We start from the raw sequence: 27,994 nt of genomic DNA, 5'->3' as shown, positions 1-27,994 counted from the left end.
CATTACACTGTTAGCGTAATTTGGTCTAATTTAACACACTACCTTGACATTTCAGTGTTCTCTGTTACTTTGTATAAATGTCATTTTCAGTTTTCTAAGAATTGCTGAACTCAAAAGGCACGGCGGGCATTGGCTAGTGTTGATTCCCTTGATTTATGCTCCATCTCCTATTGGCTGAACGGAATCAGCGCGTCCTCCTTCCAGGAAACGTGCCAGTTTTCTACCCATGATTTAAAGGCAGGACGATCCACCCACCCAACGACATTCGACCGTTGTTTACAATCGGTATTTCAGCCGTGTTTCCTGCGACCCGAGCGGACCCCCCCCCCCAGCTCCCAGCGGTACCGGGTGAACCCTCGGTAAGTTCCGCTATTACTCACACATAGTCGGTGCAACACGGAGATAACCCGTGGACGCATCGCCTGTGCCATATGCGTTATTGCGCTGTTATCGCATCACATAAACAAGTTGTGCACGCTTTTCTCTGGTCGTTATGTCTTTATGACTGTAGACGTATTTCCCTATGCCTTCAGACAGTCTTAAGGTTTTTGCGCAACAATAGTGTCTCGCTGAGAGGTAAACGACGTTGCCACCGCGGATAGCACGGTGGTCCTGGCAGCAGATTGTTCTGCCGTGCAGCATATCTGACGTGACCGTGAGTCGTAGGTCAGCCGCATCTCATCGTCTTCATCCTAGCTGCAGTGGTCTTCCTCTCTTCTTGCCTTATTTTAGTCTTTCACTCCGACAAGCCAGATCCAGTCGGAACCGGTTATTGGTAGCTATCAAAGCCACACAGTGTAGTTATTGTGCGATATCGTTTCGCAGTTATAGCAGCTGATCAGTTTGACTTGAAAAAACAAAACGACTAGAAAGCAGGCGGGGCAGTGCGTATGTACAGTCTCCATTTGGACAATGTAGTGACATTCTGACTGCATGACAGTGACAACATGGTTGCAATTGTATTTCAAATCCTCAACAGAACGTCCTATGAATTCTCATTGAATAATCACCACATCATATAACCATCAACTGAACTATGGAATCAATAGATGTCTAAAATACCGTAATGACTTATATCCTACCACAGTCTACACATCGCGGCATATACAGATTTTCCTGATTCAGATATACGTGTCAAGAAAACATTCCTATTATTGGTCATGAAACGTGTCCCCCACAATGAAGGCGCTTGCTGCTCCATGCAGGCTGTGAGAAGCGACTGTGGTGCTGATCAGCCTTTGTTCAACACTGATGCTCTCGAACACGCTGAGTGACGCGACCCGATGGAGTCGGTTCGGGCTTTCACACTGATCGATGTTTGTATCTGCATAAAAACATGCAACGACATTTCTTGCATTAGTTAGCTGCACAACGCGATACACTTCATACGTGTAGTCTTTTTTTTATTTTAAATATACGGTTTTCACTGAAACAAAAGTTGAGGAGAGAGGGAAAGCTTAAATTGACGCCAGCGCACGACATTGTAGGTCTATAGGTAATAGCTCTCTGTCATTTGAAGTGGAAAACATTTCTGGCCAGAAAAGGGAACATCCAACGTATTTATTCATGCACTATATTCTTTATCCTTCATAGTTTTGATGTCTTCAATATTAATATATATATATATATATATATATTCCTGAGGTATGTTGCCTATCACCTGTTAAACCTGTTAAACAAGCCATCTCCTGACCATACTGACTTCACCCATAGCTGCAGGAACATCTGCAGTTGCATAAGCCGTGTGCCTGTCTATATGGGTTAGTCCTACAATTCACAGAGTACACTTCCATTTGAGACATCCCACAGGCCTCTTATGGCCTGCAGGTAGAAACTGCTCTGGAACCTGTTGGAGCTACAGCTGTTCAGACCTACATTCTCTACATTGAGAAGCACTCCCAAAGAATGCTTTCACACAGAAACATGTTGGGTTAATAAGAAACGTCAACTTCAATTTTCCTAAAACAGCATTATATTGAACACACTCACCAGATGTTGTGAATCAGGATAGATTGGAACCTTATATGAACGGGGTGGTATTGGGTGGAACGGGGGTATGGGGTGGAACGGGGTGGTATTGGGTGGAACGGGGGTATGGGGTGGAACGGGGTGGTATTTTCACGTTGTTGCACAACACCCAACATACATAACACTGTGCTATGTCACTTCTTTGAGGTTGCCTCATCCTGGTTTTGGGGGCCTTTGCTGCGTTATTAATGAATTCAATTTAAATATATGAGAGCAGGGTTACAATGGTGTCTGCCCTCTCTCTTCCTCTCATCTGTTCTTTCTCCCATCTCTCCCTCTCTCACAGAGGCGTTGCGCTACAGCAGTCTAGCTCTGGCGTTCAATAATAATCATCCCCAACTGTAGCTGTGATTACACAACACTGTACTACCTACTGTCTGAGGATAGGCTCTCTCACGGGTCTGCCTCCCTCCTTTGTTTGATTCACCAGGCTATTTACAGTCTGCTACGATATGCAACATGCAGAGAGTATGAGAGGCTTGGCCTGTTCTGTTTCTGATCTGTTTCTGTACAGCAATATCATGGGTACATTTTCTCCCCAGGGACAACCTATGTTATCTTATTTTAGGAGGAAGGTCCTTGCCGTGCTCATGTGGATATCTATCAGTTTTCAAAAAAGAGTTGGAGTAGTACTATAGTTTAGGGGTGCAACTAGCAATTATTTAATTATCGATTAATCTAAGAATGTGTTCTGCTGGTATCCTGTTGTTTTATGAGTTGTGAAAGTTCCATAGCAGTTGCAGTAACAATGGGGCTCTCACAATGTTGGCCTAAATCATCATTCCACCATGTTAAAAGATAGGAGTTTTTGAGTTGCAATAAGCTGAATAGTGTAAAAACTATAATGAGTTTGAAAAATATAAATGTGAGCAACTCAAGTTAGACCTCTCTGCACATTTTATAGTTTGATTGGTGTGAATAGCTTAAAAGCTGTTGGCAGTTTACATCTCTATCCTGTGCATGTGATTTGATGCCATAAAGCTAGTTGAATTTGAATGTCTACGATTGTTCTTGTGTTGGACAGAGAGAGAGGCAGGCTCCATGGCAGCTTTTCTCAGGGTGTTTTGCAAGGCAAAGCGTTGACCCAGAAACGTTTGCGTGTGTGTGGTGTGTGTATGGGCCGCATTCAGATGTCCTCATTTGCATCCTGCTTCTTAATGCTTACACAAGCTCAGGATCAAAGATACGCATTCAGCACAGAGAAATGTCTCAGCTCTAGGAAAGACAATGTGTCATGAGTGGCTGCTGTCAGTGGAGACGGTGAATCATGCGCTTTTAATCATTTTTAGACAGATTGCTGAATCAGTGCAAACAACCCAAAGAAAGGGAGGAGATTGCTAACTGAAAACATTTAAATGAAACTGTTTAATTTAAAGGTGATGCTGCATAGCTTCATGTCTCTGCACTGTGTGACAACAGCTACAATCCAAAAGGTTTAAATGATAGATGTTGTGACTGCAGATAGATCACCCTTAGTTGCTATTATGGATGATTCTATCAGATCACCACAAGTGTGACTCTAAGGTGTGGTTTCCTGGACACAGATTGGCGTAGTCCTCGGCTAAGTCATACTTTTAATGGGGATTCTCCATTTAATGTTCTTTTTAGTCTAGGACTTGTCTTAATCATGGTCCAGGAAACAGGCCCTTAATGTTCAGTTGCTGGCCTTTAGTAAGTTGCTCAACAGTTATGTGTGTTTGTGGGTCCTGCTGTATTTGTCTCATCTTGTCCCAATGGTCGTTGTGGAACCCCTGTCTCTTCCAGTCACATCATGGTGTTTACTGACCTTTTACTGATTCTGAGGAAGAATAGAAACAAAATGTCTGCTTCATCGTGAAGTGAAAGAACAAGGGAGAGAAAGGACAGCCTTTCATGAGTCCAGTATATGTTTTTAATTGACCCTTTGTTAAGCTAGACAAGCTATTGAGAACAAATTCCTGTTCATTCTGATGATCTTGTCAGTCAAGAGGCGGTTGGAGTCCTAACGGTTAGAGGCTTTCATAAGACCGTAAAGAGATAAAAAGGACTCAAAAGCTCTTACATTATTGCAGAATTTAGTGAGGGAAAGGATGAAACTGTGAAGGAAGCCCATCTTTTCAAAATGACAGAGGGAGAGGTAGAGAGGCACATCAGAACATCTGACTGTCACTTCGTCAGTGTGTCATTGTGAGACTGCTGCTAGTTCATCAGCCACAGGCGACACGCATTATAACTCCCGTTTCACACCCTTGAATCCACTCAAGTTCATTTTTAACCCCCAATCCATTTCATGTAAAAGCCAGGCAGACATGATTTCAGCCACAAATTTGCCACAAACCATGTTTAAGACGAAATGTGCATATCGGCTGTAAACACGGATAATCTGAGGTGAATTTGCCGCCTTTACACAGTGTGAGTTGGTCAACGACATGAAGAGAAGACACAATCACGTTGTGGTGTGTGTGTTTGTGTGTGTTAAGAGAGCACGGAACACTCACAATTGTGTGTGTGTGTGTGTGTGTGTGTTTTACTTGATGCCCTCAGACAGGCAGATCTTAGTCACACAAATGAGACCCCTCAGGGAAAGAGGAGGTGTGTGTGTGTGTGTGTGTGTGTGTGTGTGTGTGTGTGTGTGTGTGTCGTTTGACCTCCAGCTGTGTATTGAAGAAGTGAACACACAACAACAAACTAATAGCACTGGCTACAAACTTGTCCTTCATGATCTTGTTTGATCTTTTTAGTAGGAATTGCTGTGTATGACTACTACAGATGCTGCATAGATGGTACAATAGTTCAATGGGAGAAGTAGTTTTTTCACTTCAGTTCCTCTTAAAGCTACATAATACATTCTAATTCTTGGTTTGGAACCATGAAATTGAAGATAAAATGGTGGAGCTCTGACAGGACCAAAGCTGCCTTTTTGATATACAATATCTAGTGAAAATGACCTTGATTATAAATTACACATGCTTTTTGAAGAATATACAGCCTCTTCTCTCCACACCTTCTCTGTGCATAAGAAGGCTATGGCTACAGCTGCAATTTTGTATTATTTCATGGCCGGCGCCATTTCTGCCGTTTCCCTGGAATGAACAAACATTGAGGGAAACTCCTTCCTTCTAGAATGATCTCACAGGAAACTCTTCACTCCCAAAATAGAACCATCCCACAGAAACTCTTTCACAGGAAACGGTTTCACAGGAACTCTTCATCCTCAAGCCATTTCAAATCAACTCCTCCCTCTGTGACCGTTCATGTTCAACCCTTTGTTCGAGAACCATTTCACATGAACTCATCATTAATGTTTTCATGCTCCAGTGCTCTTTGCTGATTTTGCAATAAACTCTCTAATCAGTAACGTATTATCAATAGAACGCAAAGCATGGTCTTAGTCAGTAAAGCTGTTATGTATTGGGCTGTAATCAATAAGACATAATCACTCACTATACTAACACAAACCCCCATGCAGTCCTCAGGACTTCCTCAGGATAGAGAGGTCGGCCAGCAATTGGTAGGTTGCTGGTTCCATCCCCACCCCAGGAGGGAGCTGGTTCCATCCCCACCCCCGGAGGGAGCCGGATGTAAGCTGGTGACTGGAGGGTTGCTGGCATCATATCTAAGGTGCCGACCACTGCCGTTGTGCCCTTGAGCAAGGCGCTTAACTCCTAACTGCTGTAGGAGCGCCTGACGATGGGTGACTCTGTGCCCAGAGCTCTGCAAAAAGATAACTTCCCCTTGGGGATCAATAAAAGTACCAATCTGTCTTCTTCTTCACATCTGACAACACCTTCAGTGTCAGCATATCCATTGCACCTTTTGTCCTTGAGGAATCATATTGACACAGGTTTTATGACAGCATGAAACTCGCAGCAGTCTTTCATTGCCTTTTATGTTGGGTCCCATCTCATGGCCTCTTTACCAGATTATTTCCATCCTTGGAGTTCAGCCCTGTGCAGTGTGCACAGCAAATAATGTCATGTTGACAGAGAGATTGATGTGTGCCAGGCACAAGTGGCTAGAATTGGGAAGTTCAGGCAGTCCCAGTGAATGTTTACAATGGGATCGCTGTTTGATTCCCTCCACTGGTCACCTTGGCAACCAAAGCCGGATATTTTTGCCTGCCTGGAGAGGTTTGACCCCCGTTTATCCTGCTGTCATTCGTTCTCTCTGTTCTTCTTTCTCTCTTTCTCCACCTCTCATACATACAAGTACACGCTCCTTTACTTCCTCTCTCCTTTTAGCTCCCTCTCTCTCGAACCCCCCCCCCCCCCAGACACACACACAAACACACTCTCTCTCCCTCTCTCTCGAACCCCCCCCCCCCAGACACACACACAAACACACTCTCTCTCCCTCTCTCTCGAACCCCCCCCCCCCAGACACACACACAAACACACTCTCTCTCCCTCTCTCTCGAACCCCCCCCCCCCAGACACACACACAAACACACTCTCTCTCCCTCTCTCTCGAACCCCCCCCCCCCAGACACACACACAAACACACTCTCTCTCCCTCTCTCTCGAACCCCCCCCCCCCAGACACACACACAAACACACTCTCTCTCCCTCTCTCTCGAACCCCCCCCCCCCAGACACACACACAAACACACTCTCTCTCCCTCTCTCTCGAACCCCCCCCCCCCAGACACACACACAAACACACTCTCTCTCCCTCTTGTTCTCTCACTGTGCCTCTCCTGTTGCCACGGCGACTGATTATAGACCCTGGTACTGCGATTAGAGGCCGTTAACCCTTTGGATCTCAGCCGTACGACTGTATGGCTGAACAGACAAGAAGATCAGATTTAGCCATTGTATAAGACTGAACAGAAGTTATACAGCATTTATTTTGTATGACTGAATTTGGGTTTATAAAGAATTAGTTTATTTCAAAATATGAGCCTATACCGGCTGTATATATGCCTATATCTGTCACTGAAAGGAGCTCATGCATACTTGCAGTGGTTCCCCTACATGTGCCAATACATATCGGCCAAGCGGGCCGCGTGCCTAGGGGTAAAAGACGTTTCTATTCATTTGTTTTGATAGAAACATCCGATGATGGCAGCCCTAGATGATTCGGGAGCCTCTGTACAGGCTCCCGATAGGCACGATAGTGACAATCCCAACAAGCGAAACCGTAGCCCACATGACCTACTGTTTGCATGTGCTCCCCTCTGGTTGCTTATAAATAGGCTGATTCTACCCCTGTTTCCACGTCCTTCAGTCTCTATCACATCCTACCTCAGCAGACCTGAATCGATGTAGACTCTTGTGTTCTGTTAATAAAGAGTTCATCAGGGCACCGTAACTGTAATGCTGGTGACAGTTCTCTCAGTGGGCGCTAGCCTTGCGCTAGCATGGATTAGCCTGAGATCTGTGTGCACTGCACTGTGAAGCCCAGCATCTCCTCCCAAGCAAGAGCCGTTCCCTCGTGTGAGCCCATCAGGGCATGCTCCAAAAGCTTCAGGTCAAAGGTCAAATCCTAACAAACAGACTATTGAAAACTGTGTGTGTGCATGGTAGTCCTTGTGGATGTCGTTATGTGGAAAATATTCAGTTTAATTTGATGAGATTCAGTCTCCCATTTCTTGGGGGGGAAAAACACGGGACAGTTTGGGGAAAAACAACAACTGTATTAGCCTAATAGCAATGTAAATAAGCAGACAAGCAGAACAGTGAAATTGGCAGCCATTTTCTCCAGCTAGCAATAGCGCTACCATGTCTCCAGTCATGACAACAACTGATGTATATGCTTGTGCAGCATATGCTAATGCAATAGGTTCATGGGCTAGATGAGTCTAGAATGGTGGTAAAAGAAGATGTAGGTTAGCGTATCTCACTCTCATAGACTCATGCTGTAGGGAGTGTTATCACTGTGACATGGCAGATATTTTTGAGGTCCTTGCCTTGCCAGATATATGACTCATGTGGTACATATTTCTCCAAGCAGTCGGTCATTACACTGTAACTTGTGGTATTGCATCATCTATGAGAGTGTTACACACACACACACACACACACACACACACACACACACACACACACACACACACACACACTACCCCCTTGTCTGTCTGTGCTATTACATCATCTCTAGGAGAGTCAGAAGCCCCACGGTCATTCCTTGAAATTGTTGAAATTGAAATCTCACTCACACACACACACACACACACACACACACAACTCTGACGTTGATGCTCGTCGTGCACTGATGTCAATGACAGTTTCAGCACAAGTATCAGGGTTACGAGCACAGATCTCAAGATAGACAATCTGGCCTTCAAATATAGAGGTAGCTTGGATGCTAGACTACACATTGCTTACAGAACATGGTGGGGATATGCTAAAGCTATGTGACTGTGCCAGCTGTATGAATCATTTGTTTCTCTTGTGTCTTAGTCAGTTTCTCTCTCTGGGTTCTTAAAAAACCCCAGTCTCATTGACCGAGACCGCAGCCAAGGATTGTGTTACGTAACGCTAACATTAATTTGCATTTTAATAGCTTTCTGTTCTGCATAGCTGGAGATGGAGAACAAGATTTGGTTTAGTAATTGTGATGGTGGTAAGGACGGTATGTGTTTATGTCTGTGCATTAGAAGATGTAGTTTACCCTCTCTTTCTCTCTCTCTCTCTCTCTCTCTCTCTCTCTCTCTGTCAAAGTGGGGTGCTATGTTTTAGCATGGTAACCGGGTTGAAAACCAGCCTTTCGATTTACTTTTCTCGTTTTTGAAGGGGCTTTTTATGTCTGGCTGTCATCATGAAGGAGATTAACGATGATGTTAGTGTGTGTGTTTGTGTGTGTGTTTGTGTGTGTGTTAGTGTGTGTGTGTCTGTGTGTCTGAGTGTCTAAGAGAGAGAGAGAGAGAGAGAGAGAGAGAGAGTGGTGACTGGAGTGGAGACCCCTGATGAATAATGATCACCATAGACCAGGGTTTTGTCTACAGCGATCGAAAAAACATGGAAACAGGCTTTCCTGGGGGAATGGAGGAGGTGGGAGAAGGTAACATGTAAAACCTGTCTGTGGGCTAACCTGTCTGTGGGTCTGAGGAATGTGAGATACTCTGTGATTTACAGTAGTGTCTGTGGGCCTGGGGGATGTGAGATACTCTGTGATTTACAGTAGTGTCTGAGGGCCTGGGGGATGTGAGATACTCTGTGATTTACAGTAGTGTCTGTGGGCCTGGGGGATGTGAGATACTCTGTGATTTACAGTAGTGTCTGAGGGCCTGGGGGATGTGAGATACTCTGTGATTTACAGTAGTGTCTGTGGGCCTGGGGGATGTGAGATACTCTGTGATTTACAGTAGTGTCTGTGGGCCTGGGGGATGAGATACTCTGTGATTTACAGTAGTGTCTGTGGGCCTGGGGGATGTGAGATACTCTGTGATTTACAGTGTGGGCCTGGGGGATGTGAGATACTCTGTGATTTACAGTGTGGGCCTGGGGGATGTGAGATACTCTGTGATTTACAGTAGTGTCTGTGGGCCTGGGGGATGTGAGATACTCTGTGATTTACAGTAGTGTCTGTGGGCCTGGGGGATGTGAGATACTCTGTGATTTACAGTAGTGTCTGTGGGCCTGGGGGATGTGAGATACTCTGATTTCACTGTGAGATGAAAACATGGAGTTTGACTCTGTTACTTTCATGGAGTGCAAATTAATCACAGCGTTAACTTTAACTGTAGTTTCCCATAGATCAGGGGTCGGCAACTACATTAAGCAAAGGTCAGCAAAAGAAAGGCTGACGATGAAAACCACACTTTCAGAAGATAATGGACACACAAATATGCATTTATATTACCAGCGTTCCCGAATGCTAAACCAATGTGTCTCGTGTCTGCAATGAATCTGTTGCTGTTGGCAAATAATTTAATCTAAGCGTCCAAGCGTGGCACTTTCACAGATAACTTTCCACCATAATCAGAGGTTACCGATGCAGAAAGATTGAAGCTTCATCAGCTGTGTCCGTGGCCGGACCTAGCAGGAGAAGGTTACAACTGGAGCCTTTCTAAAAGCTGCTTGGGATTCTCACCAGACACAGCAGGCACATTCACGGTAGCAGAGGTAATCAAAGAGTGCATGCCAGCAGTATTGGAGGAAGTAGCTAGATTAATCGATGGACGGCCTAATCTGGACAAACAGCCAAGTGCCGCATCCATGTACAAATGCTCGTTCTTGACGGCATTAATAAAGCTGAACAATTCCCTGGTGATCGATGAATCAACAGCGATATATGAAAATACAAACTGCTTGACTGTGGTGTTTTTCTCTCCCGTTGCCTTTGTTTGAACACGGACTGCTGTTTCAGCACCACGCGCTGTCCACAGCTGCAGCCCACTTGTTGTAAATGCTTGTGGGTATTACTTTTGGAACTTTCATTGATAAGATGTACCTTTAGCATCACAGGACTCAATAATTCATAATCAAAATGGAGGCTTTGGGGGGGGCCATAGACAATGATGTTACATACACAAGGACTGCCCAGAGCAACTATTACAATATCTCGAAGCTTGATAGAACAATTTGAATCTGCTTTCATTCAAAGGGGAAATGAGTTATCTCATCTCAGGCAATCTCAATCAGTCAGTCAATTTCCACTTAAACACCTATAGTACTCACCCATAGGACAGCCTGGGGGTGTTCTTTTTATTGCTTTATGCACTGCGTCAGGAGAGTCAAATCATCAAACACATGTTGGGGGTCAAATATAGACTTTTGCGTCTCCCCTAACATACTGTAGTCTCTCTCTCTCTCTCTCTCTCTCCCTCTCTCTCCTTCTCCCTCTCTCTCTCTCTCTCTCTCCCTCTCTCTCTCTCTCTTTCTCTCTCTCTCTCACTGCCTCTCCCTCTCTCTCCTTCTCCCTCTCTCTCTCTCTCTCTCTCTCTCTCTCTCTCTCTCTCTCTCTCTCTCTCTCTCCCTCTCTCTCTCTCTCCCTCTCTCTCTCCCTGGGGCATATGGAGATGCAGGCTTGTGTAACGCTCCCTCTTAGAACTAGTTCCATCCAGTCGGGGAAGGGGGATGAGGGGATGATGAGGAGGGGGAGATGTATATGGAGGGGGGGGGGGGGGGGCGCTTGTATATGAAGGGAGGGAAGACCATAGCCTGTGTCTGGAATGTTCCTGCTCCCGCCGCCAACATTACATAAGAATGGGAAATGCGCCCTGGAATCAGTGTGGGAGGGAAACGTAGCGTACTGACATTCCCAGTTTCCCTTTCTTTTCATGGTTTCTTTGTCTCTATCTCTTTCTGTCTCTATCTCTTTCTGTCTTTCTCTCTCTGTCTCTTTACTTATCTTGGCCCCTCTATAAAACACCATATAGCTTGCCCATCTACCCCCCCCCCCCCCCCCCCCTCCATATACATCTCCCCCTCCTCATCATCCCCTCATCCCCCTTCCCCTTTCCCTAACCCCCCCCCACACACACACACACACACACACACACCCCCCTGCAGTGCCATAGATCTTGTTGCTTAAGACCTTCAGAGGAGAAGTCTGAGGGCTGGAGAAGGGGGTAATTAAACCCTTGAGCTGTGCTGTAGTTCACACCAATAATAGCCCCCTTAGACATGCGCACAGCAACAGGCCCTCATACACACACACCCTAGCACACATGGGCACACAAACAAACACACACATGAACATAAAGTCTAATACACACACACACAGCAGAGGAGGCTGGTAGGAAGCCTCCACTGACAGACACACACACACAAACACACTGCTGCTAGCCCCTGCATGTTGTCAGTGTTGCAACTTGATTGATGTTCACAGCTGCCTGGCAATGATTCAAGTCAGAAAATTGCCATTTAGGTTAAAGTATGTGTATTTTGGTCAATAAATCAATTTTTCTTGGCTCTTCCTAGAAACGATTTCCCACGTGCAGTGACATATGTTATTTTATACAGCTATATGTGATGTGGCTTAAGAACTCCATCCTGCTGTGTGTGCAGTGTCTTTGGGAGGTGTGTGTGTGTGCAGTGTCTTTGGGAGGTGTGTGTGCAGTGTCTTTGGGAGGTGTGTGTGTGTGCAGTGTCTTTGGGAGGTGTGTGTGTGTGCAGTGTCTTTGGGAGGTGTGTGTGTGTGCAGTGTCTTTGGGAGGTGTGTGTGTGCAGTGTCTTTGGGAGGTGTGTGTGTGTGCAGTGTCTTTGGGAGGTGTGTGTGTGCAGTGTCTTTGGGAGGTGAGTGTGTGTGCAGTGTCTTTGGGAGGTGTGTGTGTGCAGTGTCTTTGGGAGGTGTGTGTGTGTGCAGTGTCTTTGGGAGGTGTGTGTGTGCAGTGTCTTTGGGAGGTGAGTGTGTGTGCAGTGTCTTTGGGAGGTGTGTGTGTGTGCAGTGTCTTTGGAAGGTGTGTGTGTGTGCAGTGTCTTTGGGAGGTGTGTGTGTGCAGTGTCTTTGGGAGGTATGTGTGTGCAGTGTCTTTGGGAGGTGTGTGTGTGCAGTGTCTTTGAGGGGTGTGTGTGTGTGCAGTGTCTTTGGGAGGTGTGTGTGTGTGCAGTGTCTTTGAGGGGGGTGTGTGTGCAGTGTCTTTGGGAGGTGTGTGTGTGCAGTGTCTTTGGGAGGTGTGTGTGTGTGCAGTGTCTTTGAGGGGGGTGTGTGTGCAGTGTCTTTGGGAGGTGTGTGTGTGCAGTGTCTTTGGGAGGTGTGTGTGTGTGCAGTGTCTTTGAGGGGGGTGTGTGTGCAGTGTCTTTGGGAGGTGTGTGTGTGCAGTGTCATACAATGAGGTTTATACGTCAACCACAACTCCAGTCAATCTGTGTCAGTCACTGTAAGGACATAATGTGCCTATTCTGCTAATCTCAACCCATCTGGATGATCGGTTTTAATGTTTGCTAGATTTGCCACTTAAAAAACCCCTGCACTTTTTCATAATGATCTGTTGACTCACCGATGTTTAATTCAATGAATCTCACATTGTAATTTTGTCGAAGTAGCTCGATTGAAATCTCAGTAGCACTACTATTACTTTAGTGACTCTCTCTCTCTCTCTCTCTCTCTCTCTCTCTCTCTCTCTCAACGATAGTAAAGTATAACTAACGCCCCCTCCCTCTTTCCCACCCACCCCTCCCTCCCTCCCTCACTAGGTGACGTGAAGGCAGGTGTTGAGGACTGTCAACTTCTCTCTCACTCCATCCCTCTTTCTGCCACATTCTGTCACTCCGAGCCATGGCGTCCTCTCTGCTCAGCCGGCAGATAGCTCTCTCCCTCCAGCAGAACCTGAGGCTCACTGCACCAGGTACAGTACCTGAACCTCTACACCCGTCTCTCCACCCGCACCTGTTCATCCTGCATCCCTTCACAGAGAGATGTCATGCAGTGTCAGCACACCACCTGGGCACTGCCATAAAAGTCAGCACTGCCAAAGGTGGCTTGTGTTTATAGAATGATCAATAGCTCCCGGGGTCACGGTTCTATTAATGATCCACCCCGTTCCTGTTCCATCCGGCTGGTTCCTTATGGCTGTTCTGTGTAATCCCACACTGGGAGAAACGTCAAAGAGTTGACCTTCATTTTCCTACTTTTAACCAAGGTCCAACAATGTGACCTGTCTGCATTAAAGGAGCACTCCTTACTTTTTCTGTCCTCTGTGGTAACAGGATGATATACAAAAACAATGTTTACATTTGATTAATATTTGCATTTTTTATTTATTTATTTGTGTCAGGGTCACAGTGTTAACCAGAAGTTGAAGTTATGAAGTACTGATTGCAAGAAGCAGTGCTAAAATGGCAAGATTAGGACATTTGTGGTTTTAACAAAATGTCTTCCATAGTGGCTCTGATATCATGTCTCTGTATCTTTTCTCACCATCACACAGTGTATGTTATGTCATCCCTAGTTCTCAGTGTCTTAATGCTGTGTCCAGCCGATGCCTCAGGTTGTCTAACCCTAACCCTAAAAGGACTGTCTCCTAGGATGCAGGTACATGAGCAAGGCAGCTCCCAAGACCCAGGTGGAGTTTGAGTATGACGGGCCCTCCATGAAGACAGAGGTCCCCGGACCCCGGTCGAAGGTACACACGCACGCACACACACACACACACACACGCACACACGCACGCACTCTCACACACACACACACACACACACACACACACACACACACACACACACACTCTCACATTTTAGTAGCAGTATTACAAGGCAGTTAGAGAAACCACTACTATGCACATATTGTAATGCCATGGACTTGTTGTTTGTGTGAACTCCCCTTAGCTCTGTCGAATGGTGCTCAGTCTGACCATCATGAGAGGAGTGACCAGACCCATGTCCTGACCAGACCCCTGTCCTGTCCAGACCCCTGTCCTGTCCAGACCCATGTCCTGACCAGACCCATGTCCTGACCAGACCCATGTCCTGACCAAACCCATGTCCTGTCCACGCTGAACACGCTGTAGCCATGACTACGGTGTTCTATCTCAACCATATTAACTTTAGCTCTGCCTCTCTCTCTCTTTCTACCCAGGAACTGACCAAACAGCTGGGAGAAATGCAGGTAAGGCATTTACAGTATAAGTTGTGGTTTTTGGCATATCTTTTTTGTGTGTGTGCGTGCGTGTGTGCGCGTGTGTGTGTGTGTGTGTGTGTGTGTGTGTGTGTGTGTGTGTGTGTGTGTGTGTGTGTAGGACCATAGTAGCTCGCTCAGTAGTTGTTTTGATGTTCCAGTAATAGGAGGCGTTGTCCTGGGTCAGTCACCCTCAGATTGGCAGCCTACTGAGGTTACTCAAGGAGAAGGCCTTTCCCCTGCACCCTTAGAGAGGGAGAGAGAGGGAGAGAGAGGGAGAGGGAGAGGGAGAGAGGGAGAGAGAGAGAGAGAGAGAGAGAGAGAGAGAGGGAGAGAGAGGGAGGGAGAGAGAGAGAGAGAGAGAGAGAGAGAGAGAGGTGAAGGATTGCAGGCTGACGCTCTCGCTCTCTTTCTGTGTAGGAAGCCTGATTAAATGAGAGAGGCACAGATGAAGCTAATTCTGCTGTGTGTGTGTGTGTGTGTGTGTGTGTGTGTGTGTGTGTGTGTGTGTGTGTGTGTGTGCTTCTTATCCGCCTCCTTTCTACTTGTGTGCTGTCACACACACACACTTTCCTGTTATGTAAGATCACTATTTTCCAGTGCGTGCGTACGTGCGTGTGCTTCATATTCAGTGTGTGCATGTGAGTGAGTATCTTTATTCACAAGCATTTGTATGGGTGCTCTGTTATAATCAGCCAGTGAAATGGTTTGAAATGAACCCCCAGAGCCGCGTCTTAATGGACCAAATAGAAGAAATAATAAAGATAATAAAGATAATAAAGATAATAAAGGTGAAGCCAATAGTTCAGAGGGTAGTCGTAAATATGTACAATTTGATGACAAAGTAAATCCTTCACCTCACTTAGACTACTAGATTATGGCTGATAGAGAAGGAAAATGCAAGGCAGGGGTGGTTAGTGCGTGTGCGTGTGCGTGTGCGTGTGCGTGTGCGTGTGGGACAAATGTGTTATATTAGGGACCTTGCTGGTCTAGGAGGGGAGTAGGCCTGGATTTTCTGAATAGATAGGGTTCTACTTTATCTACGGAGCTTTGTGAAACTGAGCCCCGAGCCATACATACTAATGTTTATACCCTCCTTATGAAGCTTAGTGCAACTCACCCCAGAGCCATACATACTAATGTTTATACCCTCCTTATGAAGCTTAGTGCAACTCACCCCAGAGCCATACATACCAATGTTTATACCCTCCTTATGAAGCTTTGTGAAACTGAGCCCAGAGCCATACATACCAATGTTTATACCCATCCTGATGAGGGTGGCCAATGGCCTTATCAGACTGCCAGCATGAGTGTTTTTTCCTTATATTAACGTGTATTTTCACTGTATTGTTGTATTTTCATTGTATTGTTAAGCACCTTGTACTGTAATTTTGCACAGAAGTCACGATATAAATAAAGTCTGATTTGATTTGATTTGATACTTCCTGCTGGTCATCCCAATAAATCCATCAGTGCTCATTTAGAAGTGCCCCTACCTCTTTTGTTGTGGACTGAAAATCTCCCTCTCTACACCCCCCACCCCCCTTTTTCTCCCTCTCTACACCCCCCACCCCCCCTTTTCTCCCTCTCTACACCCCCCACCCCCCTTTTTCTCCCTCTCTACACCCCCCACCCCCCTTTTTCTCCCTCTCTACACCCCCCACCCCCCTTTTTCTCCCTTTCCACTCCTTAATTCCATTTGCTACACTTCTCCTTTTTGCTTTCTCTCCCTCTCTGCCCCTCATGCTTCCCTCTTTCTCTGTCACTCTCCAGAACGTCGGAGCAATCAATTTCTTCTGTAACTATGAGGAGAGCAGAGGCAACTACCTGGTGGATGTGGATGGGAACCGCATGCTGGATGTCTACACCCAGATCTCCTCGATCCCTATTGGTGAGTGCCAAAACAGTCCTTCTTTCCTATTGGTGAATACCTCCTTCCATATCGGTTAGACTTTTATGATCATGTCTCTCCATTAATCCTCATCACATGTTGAAACCCAGGCCTATAACCCCAAAAGAGAGGATACGGTGCATTTAGTGGGAATGGAACAACACATTAACACACACACACACACACACACACACACACACACACACACACACACAAATGCCCATCCAATCAGTCTTGCTTAACAGACTGCATGGAGACAGATAAATGAGTCAGGCCCCCCCTCCCCCCCTCCCCACACACAGACACTCACTCACTCACTCACTCACTCACTCACTCACACACTCACTCACACAGACACACACTCACTCACTCCAGGCCTAGTCTGATGAGATCAAATTACCTCCATTTTAATATCCGCTCCCTTGTCCGTAGCAAGCGTGGCTGGGTTTTCATCTCTGAGGTGTGCTGATGGGTAGAGTGGGGATGGAGGGAGAGAAAGAGATGGAGGGAGAGATGGTGTACCCACCAATATCATTCGTCGAGACACCTAGCCTATGTAAAACAAGAGACACTGGCTTGAAGAGCGTCACGTAAACATGAACGCAGCAACGTTGTTTTGTCTACTGGGCATGTTGAACAAAGGTCATCAGGATGTCAGCACCTGTTTAAAATGACATAGATGGAGCTGTTTCATTTGCACTGGGGTAAAACATTGTTATAGGTTATCAGCAGTGACTGGAGTTTTTCCCGACCAGGTCCCATGATGAGGAAAAACTCCTGGCCTCACTAGCCAGTGCTGAATGGGGAAATGTTAAGCAGAAACGAGGGAGTGGAGGGGAGGGGAGGGAGGGAAGGAGAAGCTGTGGAGTGAGTGGGAGGCGGGGGCGGGGAGAAGATGCCCAGCTGTGCTCTGGTTGTGGGGGTAGTCAGGCTGGTCCAGGTGGTCAGATAGATTTGTCTCCACCTTTCTTTCTCTTTCTGTCTCTCTCCCCCTCTTTGTCTCGTTCTCTCTCTCTCATTCTCTCTCTCTGTCTGTCTCTCTCCCTCTCTCTCTCTCTCTGTCTGTCTCTCTCTCTCTCTATCTCTGTCTCTGTCTATGTTTCTGTCGTTCTCTCTCCCTTGTTTCTGCCTCCCCTTTCCTGGTTTGTCCATCCATTCTCTACCCCCTCCTACCTACCTTCATCTCTCGCTCATACTCTGTCCCCATCTCCATCCTCCCCCTCTCTCCTTCCTCCCCATCTCCATCCTCCCCCTCTCTCCTCCCCCCTCACTGTATCCTCCGTCCTCTCTCTCTCTCACTCTCTCTCTCTCTCTCTCTCCGTCTCTAGCATGTGTCACTGAGGCGTGACAGTGGTCTGGAACGTTGCGATAAAGTCATGCGGCAGGGATCACACAGACACACACACACACACACAAACACACACACACACACACACACACACACACACACACACACTCTGCCTTTGGCTATCCATACACTTTTTCTGTCTCTCTCACTCAGTCTCTCTCTCTCTCTCTCTCACACACACACACACACTATCAGCACTCAAAATCCAGTGTCCATTGCATTTGTAGTTTGTGTGTGTGTGTGTGTGTGTCCTGCTGCTGTTGCCCTGGTTGTTTTGGGGTGCCTCCGGAAGACTACAAAGTGACAGATTATCCCTCTCTGCATCCAAATGCCATCATTGCCAATCCCCTCCATGCAAAACAAAGCTCCTAGCAACCTCCTGCAGTCTCCCTCACCCCTGTATAAGCACTGGTTTGTGAGAGAATCTAGAATCAAATCCTCTATCCCACTTTCTAAAATCTAAATCTGCAATTGAATTTGAATGCTTAAACATTGTTTTGGTTTGGGACATTCAACCTGGACACGGAGTAGGGAGAACACAGACCTTTTTTTCTGTTAAAGGGATACTAGTTTCAACGGGCTTGCTATGAACTGCTGTACCTCTGGCCCAGAATCCATTGTCTCACCTTGACCTCACCATAAAACACACACACACACACACACACACACACACACACACACACACACACACACACACACACACACACACACACCTAATACTTGAGCCCTTTGATACTTGATACATCTGTGGGAAGCTGCTATGTCATCACGCATCATCTAGGGAGTTTAAATATTAAGCAGGAAGACATGTAACAAATTCATAGTATCGTAAATGACAGTAGGATGAATGTAAGACGGTCCATAAACTGTGCTCAGGTGATGAGACACCTTGCCTGAGACCTGAACACTTACCTAGGCGTTTAGCTAATGCAGTGTTGTGGCGCACATGGGACCTGATTTGCGGGGATTATTATCCTGTCAGTCACTCTACGAGCAATTCCAGATAGCTGCAATGACCTTGCCAGATTCAGGAAGGAACTGTCATGGCACCTCAATATGAACAGTCTAAAATAGCTCTTCTGTCCCTCTCCTGCACTGATCTGAGAGAACACAGACAGGAAGCAAATACCTCCTTACATTTCCACTGTTGTGCTTTCATCCGTCCCGTGTTTTCAGATCATTGCAGATAAAGGAGGGGAGGGGAGGAGAGGAAGCTAAACTATGGCGATGCACCCATGATGTCTTCATCTTTAGACTGATGAAATGTGCCTTTCAAAGGAGTGAAGTGTTGTCACAAAGGCTATTCATGTAGATTCCAGGGAGCGTGAATGTTGATGGAATGAGGTTTTTTCCATTGAGGCTGGCGCCTTCTTGTGGCAGCAGCTGGGACTGCCATACACATCTTTACATAAGGCTGATACAGGATCAATAACAAGCAGTCGTTCACATCACTCAATATCTAAACTCTCTCAGCTGATCATGTGACCACATCAGCGTTCTATGAAGGCTCAGAAAAGTTGCCCTCTGCCCCGATTTATAGATGACATTATATTGACACTGCGCACAGTGATGACATTGCAATTACAATGTTGCAGTTGAGCGCTCATGAGCGAGATTAGAGTAGGTTTACAATGATGTCATCAGTCATGTTGGGCAAAACAAGGATAGGCAAACCTTTGAGACACTGCCACCAAATAGCCTTCTTCAATCTCATGTTGGAGTGCAGCATTATAAATTGATGACATTAGGTGGTGGTGATGATGATGATGATGATGATGATGATGATGATGGTGGTGATAATGATTGTGATGTGTAAAAAAAGGTCACATCTCAACCGTTAAGGCTTTTAGGTAAACAATGCAATACTCATTCTGTTTCCTAAAAGGAACCTGATATTAACCCCAGCTCAAAGAAACACAGTCTCCTCCCATTCATATGATCTATCTACAGACGACTAGATTGCTGAACTTTGCCTGAACAACGTGTTAATGAACCATATGGTGTTGAGTGGGCCAGGCCACGGAGCCAAAGACGTTATTGACTGAATGTGACCGCTGCATCTGTTAGCATCGCAAACGTAGCATACTTAGCATAGCATAGCGTATACCAAGTCTTTGCCCACTATATTAGTATGTGAGTTGAATGGACATGTTAATGATAGAAATAACGTTGAGAAATGGTAATACTAATGTATCCATCCTTCTTTTTCTCACTCTTTTTTTCTGTCAGGTTACAATCATCCCTCGCTCATGAAAGTGATGGCCAACCCCAACAATCTGGTAAATCATCTAACCGAGCGAGCAATCGATGGAATTATTTATAGAGAGAGAGAGTGTTGTCCAATTTGATTTGTACTCAGTCGACTGTGTCTGTGTGTGTGTGTGTGTGTGTGTGTGTGTGTGTGTGTGTGTGTGTGTGTGTGTGTGTGTGTGTGTGTGTGTGTGTGTGTGTTATTGAAAATACATCTAGGCCGATATTAATTGAGTAACATTTCTTCCCCTGGGTTTATTTGGCAGTCCTGCTTATTTCCCCCAGTTTTTCATGTATTTGTTTGCATTTTCTCTCCCTCTCTCTCTCTCAGAGTGCGTTTATAAACCGGCCAGCTCTTGGGATCTTGCCACCAGAGAACTTTCCGGATAAGCTGGCAGAGAGTCTTCTCTCAGTGAGTTACCACACACACACATACACACACACATCTAACCTGCATTTAAACCAGGAAGCATTTAAACATGTATTTTCCCAGGGGGATTTGACAGAGACAGCAGCCCCAATATTAAACAACACAACAATCACAAAAACCCACTGTGGACCATAAAAAGACCAGATAGTCATACTCATTTGAAAAAACACAGGGACCCAAATTAGTTTCCTTCATGTTTTGGAGGGTTGTTGATTATGTAACTGACTGGGCGTGTGTGTGTGTGTGTGTGTGTGTGTGTGTGTGTGTGTGTGTGTGTGTGTGTGTGTGTGTGTGTGTGCGTGTGCGTGTGCGTGTGCGTGTCTGCATGCATGTATTCAGCAGTTTAAAATGTCTACTTTGCATATTATGGCTTTGTAATGTCGCTCTACTTTGCATATTATGGCTTTGTAATGTCGCTCTCTCATGTTAAAGGGGAACAACACCCCCCAAAAAACATTGTCAGGAATGGAGTATTTTTGATAACATTGATGTGATTTATTCCACATACAATGCTTTAGCCCACAAAACAGAGAAATGACATAACTCCATACCAAAATATGATGACACAGGCTTACATTTCCCTCTGCCTGTTCAGGAGGATGGATGGATGAGGGAGGATGGAACAATTGGATGGCTGTGTATATTGGAATAGTCTTGGCCAGCTTTTGAAAATTTTAAATGGTATTGTAATTGTCAATTATTGTGACAAATTAACCCCATATTGAGCCTCAATGGTACTGAGGGTAATGGACATAACCTTGTGTCATCTTCAGCTTTAGTGCTCTGGTACAGATGTTGATGAAAGGCTTTGGGTAGAAAAAAAAACCCTTTAACCCAATGCAAACTATATAATGTTGTGATTTATATTAATCTTCTCATCCCCCCCCCCCCTCCTCTCTTCCCCTCTCCTCTCCTCCCCTCTCCTCTCCTCTACTCCAACCCCCCCCCCCTCTTCTCTCCTCTACCCCTCTGTAGGTGGCCCCTAGTGGTATGACCCGTGTTCAGACCATGGCCTGTGGCTCTTGCTCCAATGAGAATGCTTACAAGGCCATGTTCATCTGGTACAGGGTGAGAAACTGTCTACTGTCTACTCTTTACCCTGGATATTTAAAATACACACATACAGTATTCCCTCGATGTAACTGCGTAAACTTCCTGCGTTCACAGTATGATCACACCCATGTTGTCATGTTCATCTTGTACAATGTGAAATAGAACTTCCAATCAGGGCAGAGTCGACAACAAACTCCTCTCTGCAGTCTGTTTTTAAATTCATTTTGTATTCAAATGAAAACCGTTGCATAACCCCTTTAACACAATGACGTACGGTAATCGTTCAACTTCTGAGACTCATTGGTGATGCTGTTCAGAACAAAACAACACAACACTATTTTTGATTTATCCTGCTTTGCTGTTCTATTAATCGTACCCGCATTGGCCATGTACGTTATGTAGCGGAGGTGATTCGGAGTCACGTTCTCGTGATGAGGTAGCCCTGTCTGAGACACGTCAACTCAAGTGTCGCCCTCGGACCATGAGGATGTCCTCTTGGCCTAGTGGCAGACGCCAACGTGTGTTGAAAGCTCACCCGTCACAGTCGCTAGCGCATCACCAATCACCTTTCAGAGTATGTCACATGGACCAATCACCTTTCAGAGTATGTCACATGGACCAATCACCTTTCAGAGTATCTCAGAGTATCTCACATTGGTTAAAATGAGATGATGAAATTGTCATAAGTAGTTGTCTGTCTGTCTGTCTGTCCCAGAACAAGGAGAGAGGACACAACACACCGTCCGATGAGGATGTCAGCTCCTGCATGGTTAACCAGGTGAGTCAACAAGTATAGTCAGGTGAGTCAACTCTCTCTTTTTCCCCCCGAGCCACAGGTACACTGAAATGGTATGACTTTCACTCAAAAGTGTGTGCTAACTGACATCTATCTATCTATCTATCTATCTATCTATCTATCTATCTCACTCTCTTCCCTCTGTTTTCTCTCTCTCTCAGACTCCTGGCTGTCCAGACCTCAGCATCCTATCCTTCATGGGTGGATTCCATGGGCGGACCATGGGTAAGTCCCCAAACATCCATAACATAGTTTTTACTTCCAGTACAGTATGTGCAGATGTCATGTTAGGATTTAGCCCCTCGACATACGGCTGCAATGAGAAAACATGAAGTCATGAAATTGTGTCAATGTTTTCGTATAACTCTATACTGTTGCATACTGTTTCTGAATCAAAGCTGTGATGTGCTGATCCTTTTTAGGTTGCCTGGCAACAACACACTCCAAAGCCATTCACAAGCTGGACGTGCCCTCTTTTGATTGGCCCATCGCTCCTTTCCCCAAACTCAAGTACCCACTGGAGGAGTTTGTGAGGGAGAACGCCCAGGAGGAGGCCCGTTGCCTGGAGGAGGTGTGTGTGTGTGTGTGTGTGTGTGTGTGTGTGTGTGTGTGTGTGTGTGTGTGTGTGTGTGTGTGTGTGTGTGTGTGTGTGTGTGCGTGTGTGTGTGTGTGTGTGTGCGTGCGTGTGCGTGCATGTGAGAGAGTACATGAGTTTTAGCAGTATGCCCTACCCCAGGTCAGTTTACACAGACAACAGTAAATTACTGGGACATGCCTCTTTGTAAACAGGGCTTGTGTTTATGTGTGTGTGTGTGTGCATGAGTGCGTACGTACTGTGTGTGCATATTAACCTTGTACAGTGTGTGTATATCTCAGGTGGAGGATCTGATCGTTCAGTGGAGGAAGAAGGGGAAGCCCGTGGCGGGGATCGTGATTGAGCCAATCCAAGCGGAGGGAGGAGATAACCACGCCTCTCCAGACTTCTTCAAGAAGCTACGGAACATCGCCCGCAAGGTAGGGTTCGTCACCATGGTGACGATGAGTCTGCACACCAGGTCGTCCAACCGAACACCTTGTTTATTGTCTGCAACCTCCTACATACAACTGCATGCCTCTGCCACCTAGTGGCAGGGAGAGGTAAAGTAACATATAAGCAGATATGAACTGCTTAAGCCGAGTTAAGTCTTATATCAATACAACCATGGTGACAGGGGACACCTGTGACTATGTGGTGTTCCATATAGAATAGATAGACTCTCTGAGTCTCTCACCCATTTAGCATCCTATTCACATCCTATTCACATCTCTCTCTCTCTCTCATTCTCTCTCTCTCTCTCTCTCTCTCTCTCTCTCTCTCTCTCTCACTCTCATTATCTCTCACTCTCATTCTCTCTCTCTCTCACTCTCATTATCTCTCTCTCTCACTCTCTCTCACTCTCACTCTCATTCTCTCTCTCTCTCACTCTCATTATCTCTCTCTCTCACTCTCTCTCTCTCTCACTCTCACTCTCATTCTCTCTCTCTCTCACTCTCATTATCTCTCTCTCACTCTCTCTCTCTCTCTCACTCTCATTGTCTCTCTCTCTCACTCTCATTATCTCTCTCTCTCTCTCTCATTCTCTCTCTCTCTCACTCTCAGCATGGCTGTGCGTTCCACGTAGACGAGGTGCAGACGGGGGGAGGGTCGACGGGGAAGTTCTGGGCCCACGAGCACTGGGGCATGGACGACCCGGCCGACATCGTCTCCTTCAGCAAGAAACTCCTCACTGGAGGCTACTTCCACAAAGACGACCTGCAGGCCGACAAGGTTGATATACATACAGGCAGACCAGACACACACACACACACACACAAACACTACTACCACAAAGACAATCTACAGGCTGACTTTGCTACCACAAAGATATGTTACTGACTTTCTTTAAAGTCCTCCTCACCCTACAATATATTCAACCAGTCAAACGGACACATGAATAAACATGTGTGTGTCCTATCTTATTCCAGCCCTACCGTATCTTCAACACATGGATGGGCGACCCCTCTAAGAACCTGTTCCTAGTTGAGGTCCTGAATGTGATCCGCAGAGAGAACCTTTTGAAAGAGGTGACGCTCTCTGGGAAAGCCCTTATACAGGGGCTCCACGAGCTACAGGTAAGAGGGAGTGCTTGTGTGTGTGTGCGTGCGTGCGTGTGTGTGTGTGTGTACATTGATTCTTGAAGAATATAATGTATAAATTAACTTGGTTCAACTGTCTTACCCCCTCAGAACCTAAAATATACAAAACATGTAATTGTAAACAAACACTATATAGCTTCAAAACATGGTTAAAACTATTATTTTGATCTGATGGATGGTTAGTCATTGCAACCGTAGCTCCATCTATGAATTTGAGAGTGGTTACATTTCTCCAGCCCAAACCCTCACCTGGCAGGGAGACCTTTTTGTTGTTGCTTGAATCCCAGATTGCTCCTTTAACCCTTCCCTGCCTCCCCCAGGCCCAGTACCCTCACCTGCTGAGCGGTGCTCGCGGACAGGGGACGTTCTGTGCCATCGATGTACGAGACGACGCCACTCGTAACAGTATAATCCTCAAAGCCCGGGACAAGGGTAAGAGAGACACTCTGGGGCATCCAATCATTCAACACTGTCAGTTGAAAACGACACATTAACGAGAGTGGTACCTGTCCTAGGGATATCATGCATACCTAAGAGGGTAAGAGAGACACTCTGGTGTGGTCCTCTGTGGCTCAGTTGGTAGAGCGTGGCGCTAACAACGCTTAGGTTGTGGGTTTGATTCCCGCTGGGACCATATATTCTGAAGTATATGCAGAAATTATACCTGTGTAAGCTTGTACAACCTTGTTCAGGTTGTACGGAGTACAACCTTCCACCGCTTTGAGTTCTGTTTAAGACTGGATTTGAGCTCTGTTTAAGACTGGATTTGAGCTCTGTTAAATCTGTCTGACACACACACACACGCTTCCGGGTTGGCTAACGTCTGTCTCTCTCTCTTACAGGTGTCCTCCTGGGTGGCTGTGGCGATAAGTCCATCCGGTTCCGTCCGGCTCTGGTGTTTAAAGAGTACCACGTGCACATGTTCCTCAACATCTTCAACGATGTGCTGGCAGGACACAAGTAGAAGGCAACAGAACACGACCCGGTCCCTTCTGAACCGAACCCAAACAAACCAATGTGGTCCAGTCCAATTGGGGGGAAAGAGGGAGAAGCACAAGGAGTGGTTCACGTCACACACACACACACTCATGCACGCGCACACACACACACACACACACACACACACACATTATTTTCTCATGTGGCAATCCTAGCATTCTCCATGTCACATTAAAGTCCTTTGAAACATTATTTGAAACTCAGAAGCACAGTATCAAGTCTTATTTTAGCGATATCATATGGACCCTCCCAACTCCCCAACTGATAATGGCACAAGAGTATATTTTAGTATATTGAACAAACACATTTCTGATATACTATATATGCAAAGTCATGGTGTTACAGCAGTATTTGTTCCAAGTATTCCACTGCTGGGACTCTGGAACTGGTTTCCTGATCCACCAGTGTGCCCAGTCTCCCACCCCTGAAGGATCCACCTGCTTAAAGGAAGGAAGGAAGAGAGAGAGGGAGAACAGAACAATCAGAGGCCTACTGTCTCATGTCTGGGTCTGTAGACCATCAGTCCAGACAGACAGATCTCCATACTGGCTGACAGACACTCAACTGAGAGGTCTTAATAATGAAAGTCTTAAAACGTGGTGTGATTAAAGCAGATGCCTGCTCACCATATCATAGAAGGAAAAGCCCTGTAACTTTCTCAACTGCAGTTTGCAACTAGGAGGCTGACTCATGTACTGTTAAGGCTGATTTATACCTAAAGCGTACGCATGTCCGTGCGGACAATGACGCGCAGCACTCTTCGTAGGGTTGGGGTCAATTTCATTTCCAATCGTTCAACAACTGAAAAGGTGGCATTTTTCTTCATCGAGGGTTTTTCAATTCGCCAAGTAGGACTCAGTTCCTGAATGAACAGCATTGAAATGAGATTGGTCTCAACCCTAGTTCTTAGGGAGTGCTTTACCCCAGTCTAGAACCATACGTATAGATCTTCTTCATCGATCGATCAGTATGAATCACGCACTCACATGTTTGCAGCTCGCATTTGACCCGATCCACACCCTTGTCCTGTGTTTCACAGTAAATCTAACGCTGAGGGGACCACCCACAGCCTCATTCCAGATAAGACCACAACTCACACCGATGACCCAGAATATGCCACACTTAGGGCAAACAAGTGCCCCAAAAGTGAACAGTGTCGTTGAGCAAAAACATTGTTAAAGAAAAGGTACAGTAAAAAATCATGCTGTACGGTATTCTGAGTTCTGTAGGTTTTGCTCAGTTTTGCACTGTTTGCTAAAAACAAGTTGGAGCCCCTAGTCTGAATGCGCACAACTTCTCCTCCTTGTATTCACCCACCCTACCATCACCGCAGCCCGTTATAAATACTACTTCTTTTATACATTCATCCACTCTGCCATTTCCCAAGCTATTCCAGCTGTCCCAATGTCCAGGCAATTTGACTCCTCTATGGACTAACCTGGTCCCCTTATCCTTCTTTGTATGAAAATCAGTAAGGACTGGATAGGTGGTGGGGGCAACGTGGTTGGGGCTCCCCTGAGCTCATCTTGAGGTTGAAGTTGCTCTTAACCACAAATCTTAAATCAGATGACCCTACTCCCAGTCCTAACCAACTTCTACCAACTCTACTAAACTCACTGTAAAATTAGATGAAGTAAAACCTTTGTGATGGGACGATTCTCCTGATTCAAAATGGCTGATGAAACCCAGACCATTGAAATGTCTTAGCTATGGTTCTGTCGATGTCTTATGTGTTCTTAAAGATGATGATTCAACATTGTTTGACATGTTTGTACTCTAGCCAATGTGATGTTGTAAAGGAAAATGCAAGAGAATATTTTAGAAGATGATTTAGTGCCCGCACGTTTTATGATAACTTTTTTGGGGTTTCAGCAATTGAGACTTGGGTTCCATACTTATATTAGGGCTAAATTATACTAACTAGCACACAATTTTACTTACAAATATAAATATGTAAAAAAATATATATATTAATATCTGTTTACATTATTATTTACATCTGTTTGAAGACAGTTGTTTTCCCAGCAAGACTAATACAGACATAGGCCTATTATATCTGTTGACTTAGAGCAATCCTGCACTCTACATAATATTACTTTGTTATGCATCTTGGCACATTCATGAGACATTCTCATGACACAGCTGAACCCATTGTTGATGTACAGTACAAGGTGTTTACGTTGTTTTGAATGCCTCTTAATGTTTTTTCAATGTTGTGTACATGTTGTTGAAATAGCAGGAGCAAGCAGTAGCCAATGCTTCAGCAATAGGGCTATAGACTCTATAATGACATGAGGATGATGATGATGACGACGACGATGATGATTACGGTGCCTGTCTAGTTTTTTCGGCCGAGTCGGTATTATATACAGAGCTTTGTATCATTGATTACCTGTTAAAGATTAACAATATAAGAAGCAATGCTATGTTTGATTCCACTGTTCTGTGAGGTAAAATATTGTTATTATCAATGGAATTATTTCAGATGGCTCTAATTATTGTTGTCTACGAAGCATCCTCTCTGTGTATCCTAAAAGAATAAAC

The 27,994-nt window shown here is 45.5% G+C and overlaps 1 protein-coding gene across 1 annotated transcript; it reads left to right on the top strand.

Annotated features, from left to right (window-relative positions):
• The first annotated feature begins 277 nt into the window (after positions 1-277).
• Positions 278-27,994, top strand: abat (4-aminobutyrate aminotransferase). The gene is made up of 16 exons (XM_083676973.1): positions 278-359; positions 13,089-13,240; positions 13,920-14,017; positions 14,470-14,499; positions 16,282-16,399; positions 19,977-20,026; positions 20,329-20,409; positions 21,403-21,495; positions 22,196-22,258; positions 22,438-22,501; positions 22,699-22,847; positions 23,153-23,290; positions 23,916-24,083; positions 24,281-24,427; positions 24,772-24,883; positions 25,294-27,994. Exons 2-16 carry the CDS (start codon positions 13,171-13,173, stop codon positions 25,413-25,415), a joined length of 1,503 nt encoding a protein of 500 aa, XP_083533099.1. The 5' UTR covers positions 278-359; positions 13,089-13,170; the 3' UTR covers positions 25,416-27,994.

This window comes from Argentina silus (genome assembly GCF_951799395.1).
Source record: "Argentina silus genome assembly, chromosome: 9".
Classification (NCBI taxonomy): Eukaryota; Metazoa; Chordata; class Actinopteri; order Argentiniformes; family Argentinidae; genus Argentina; species Argentina silus.
Note: the sequence above shows the minus strand (reverse complement) of the source record. Positions and strands in the feature narration are given on the sequence as shown.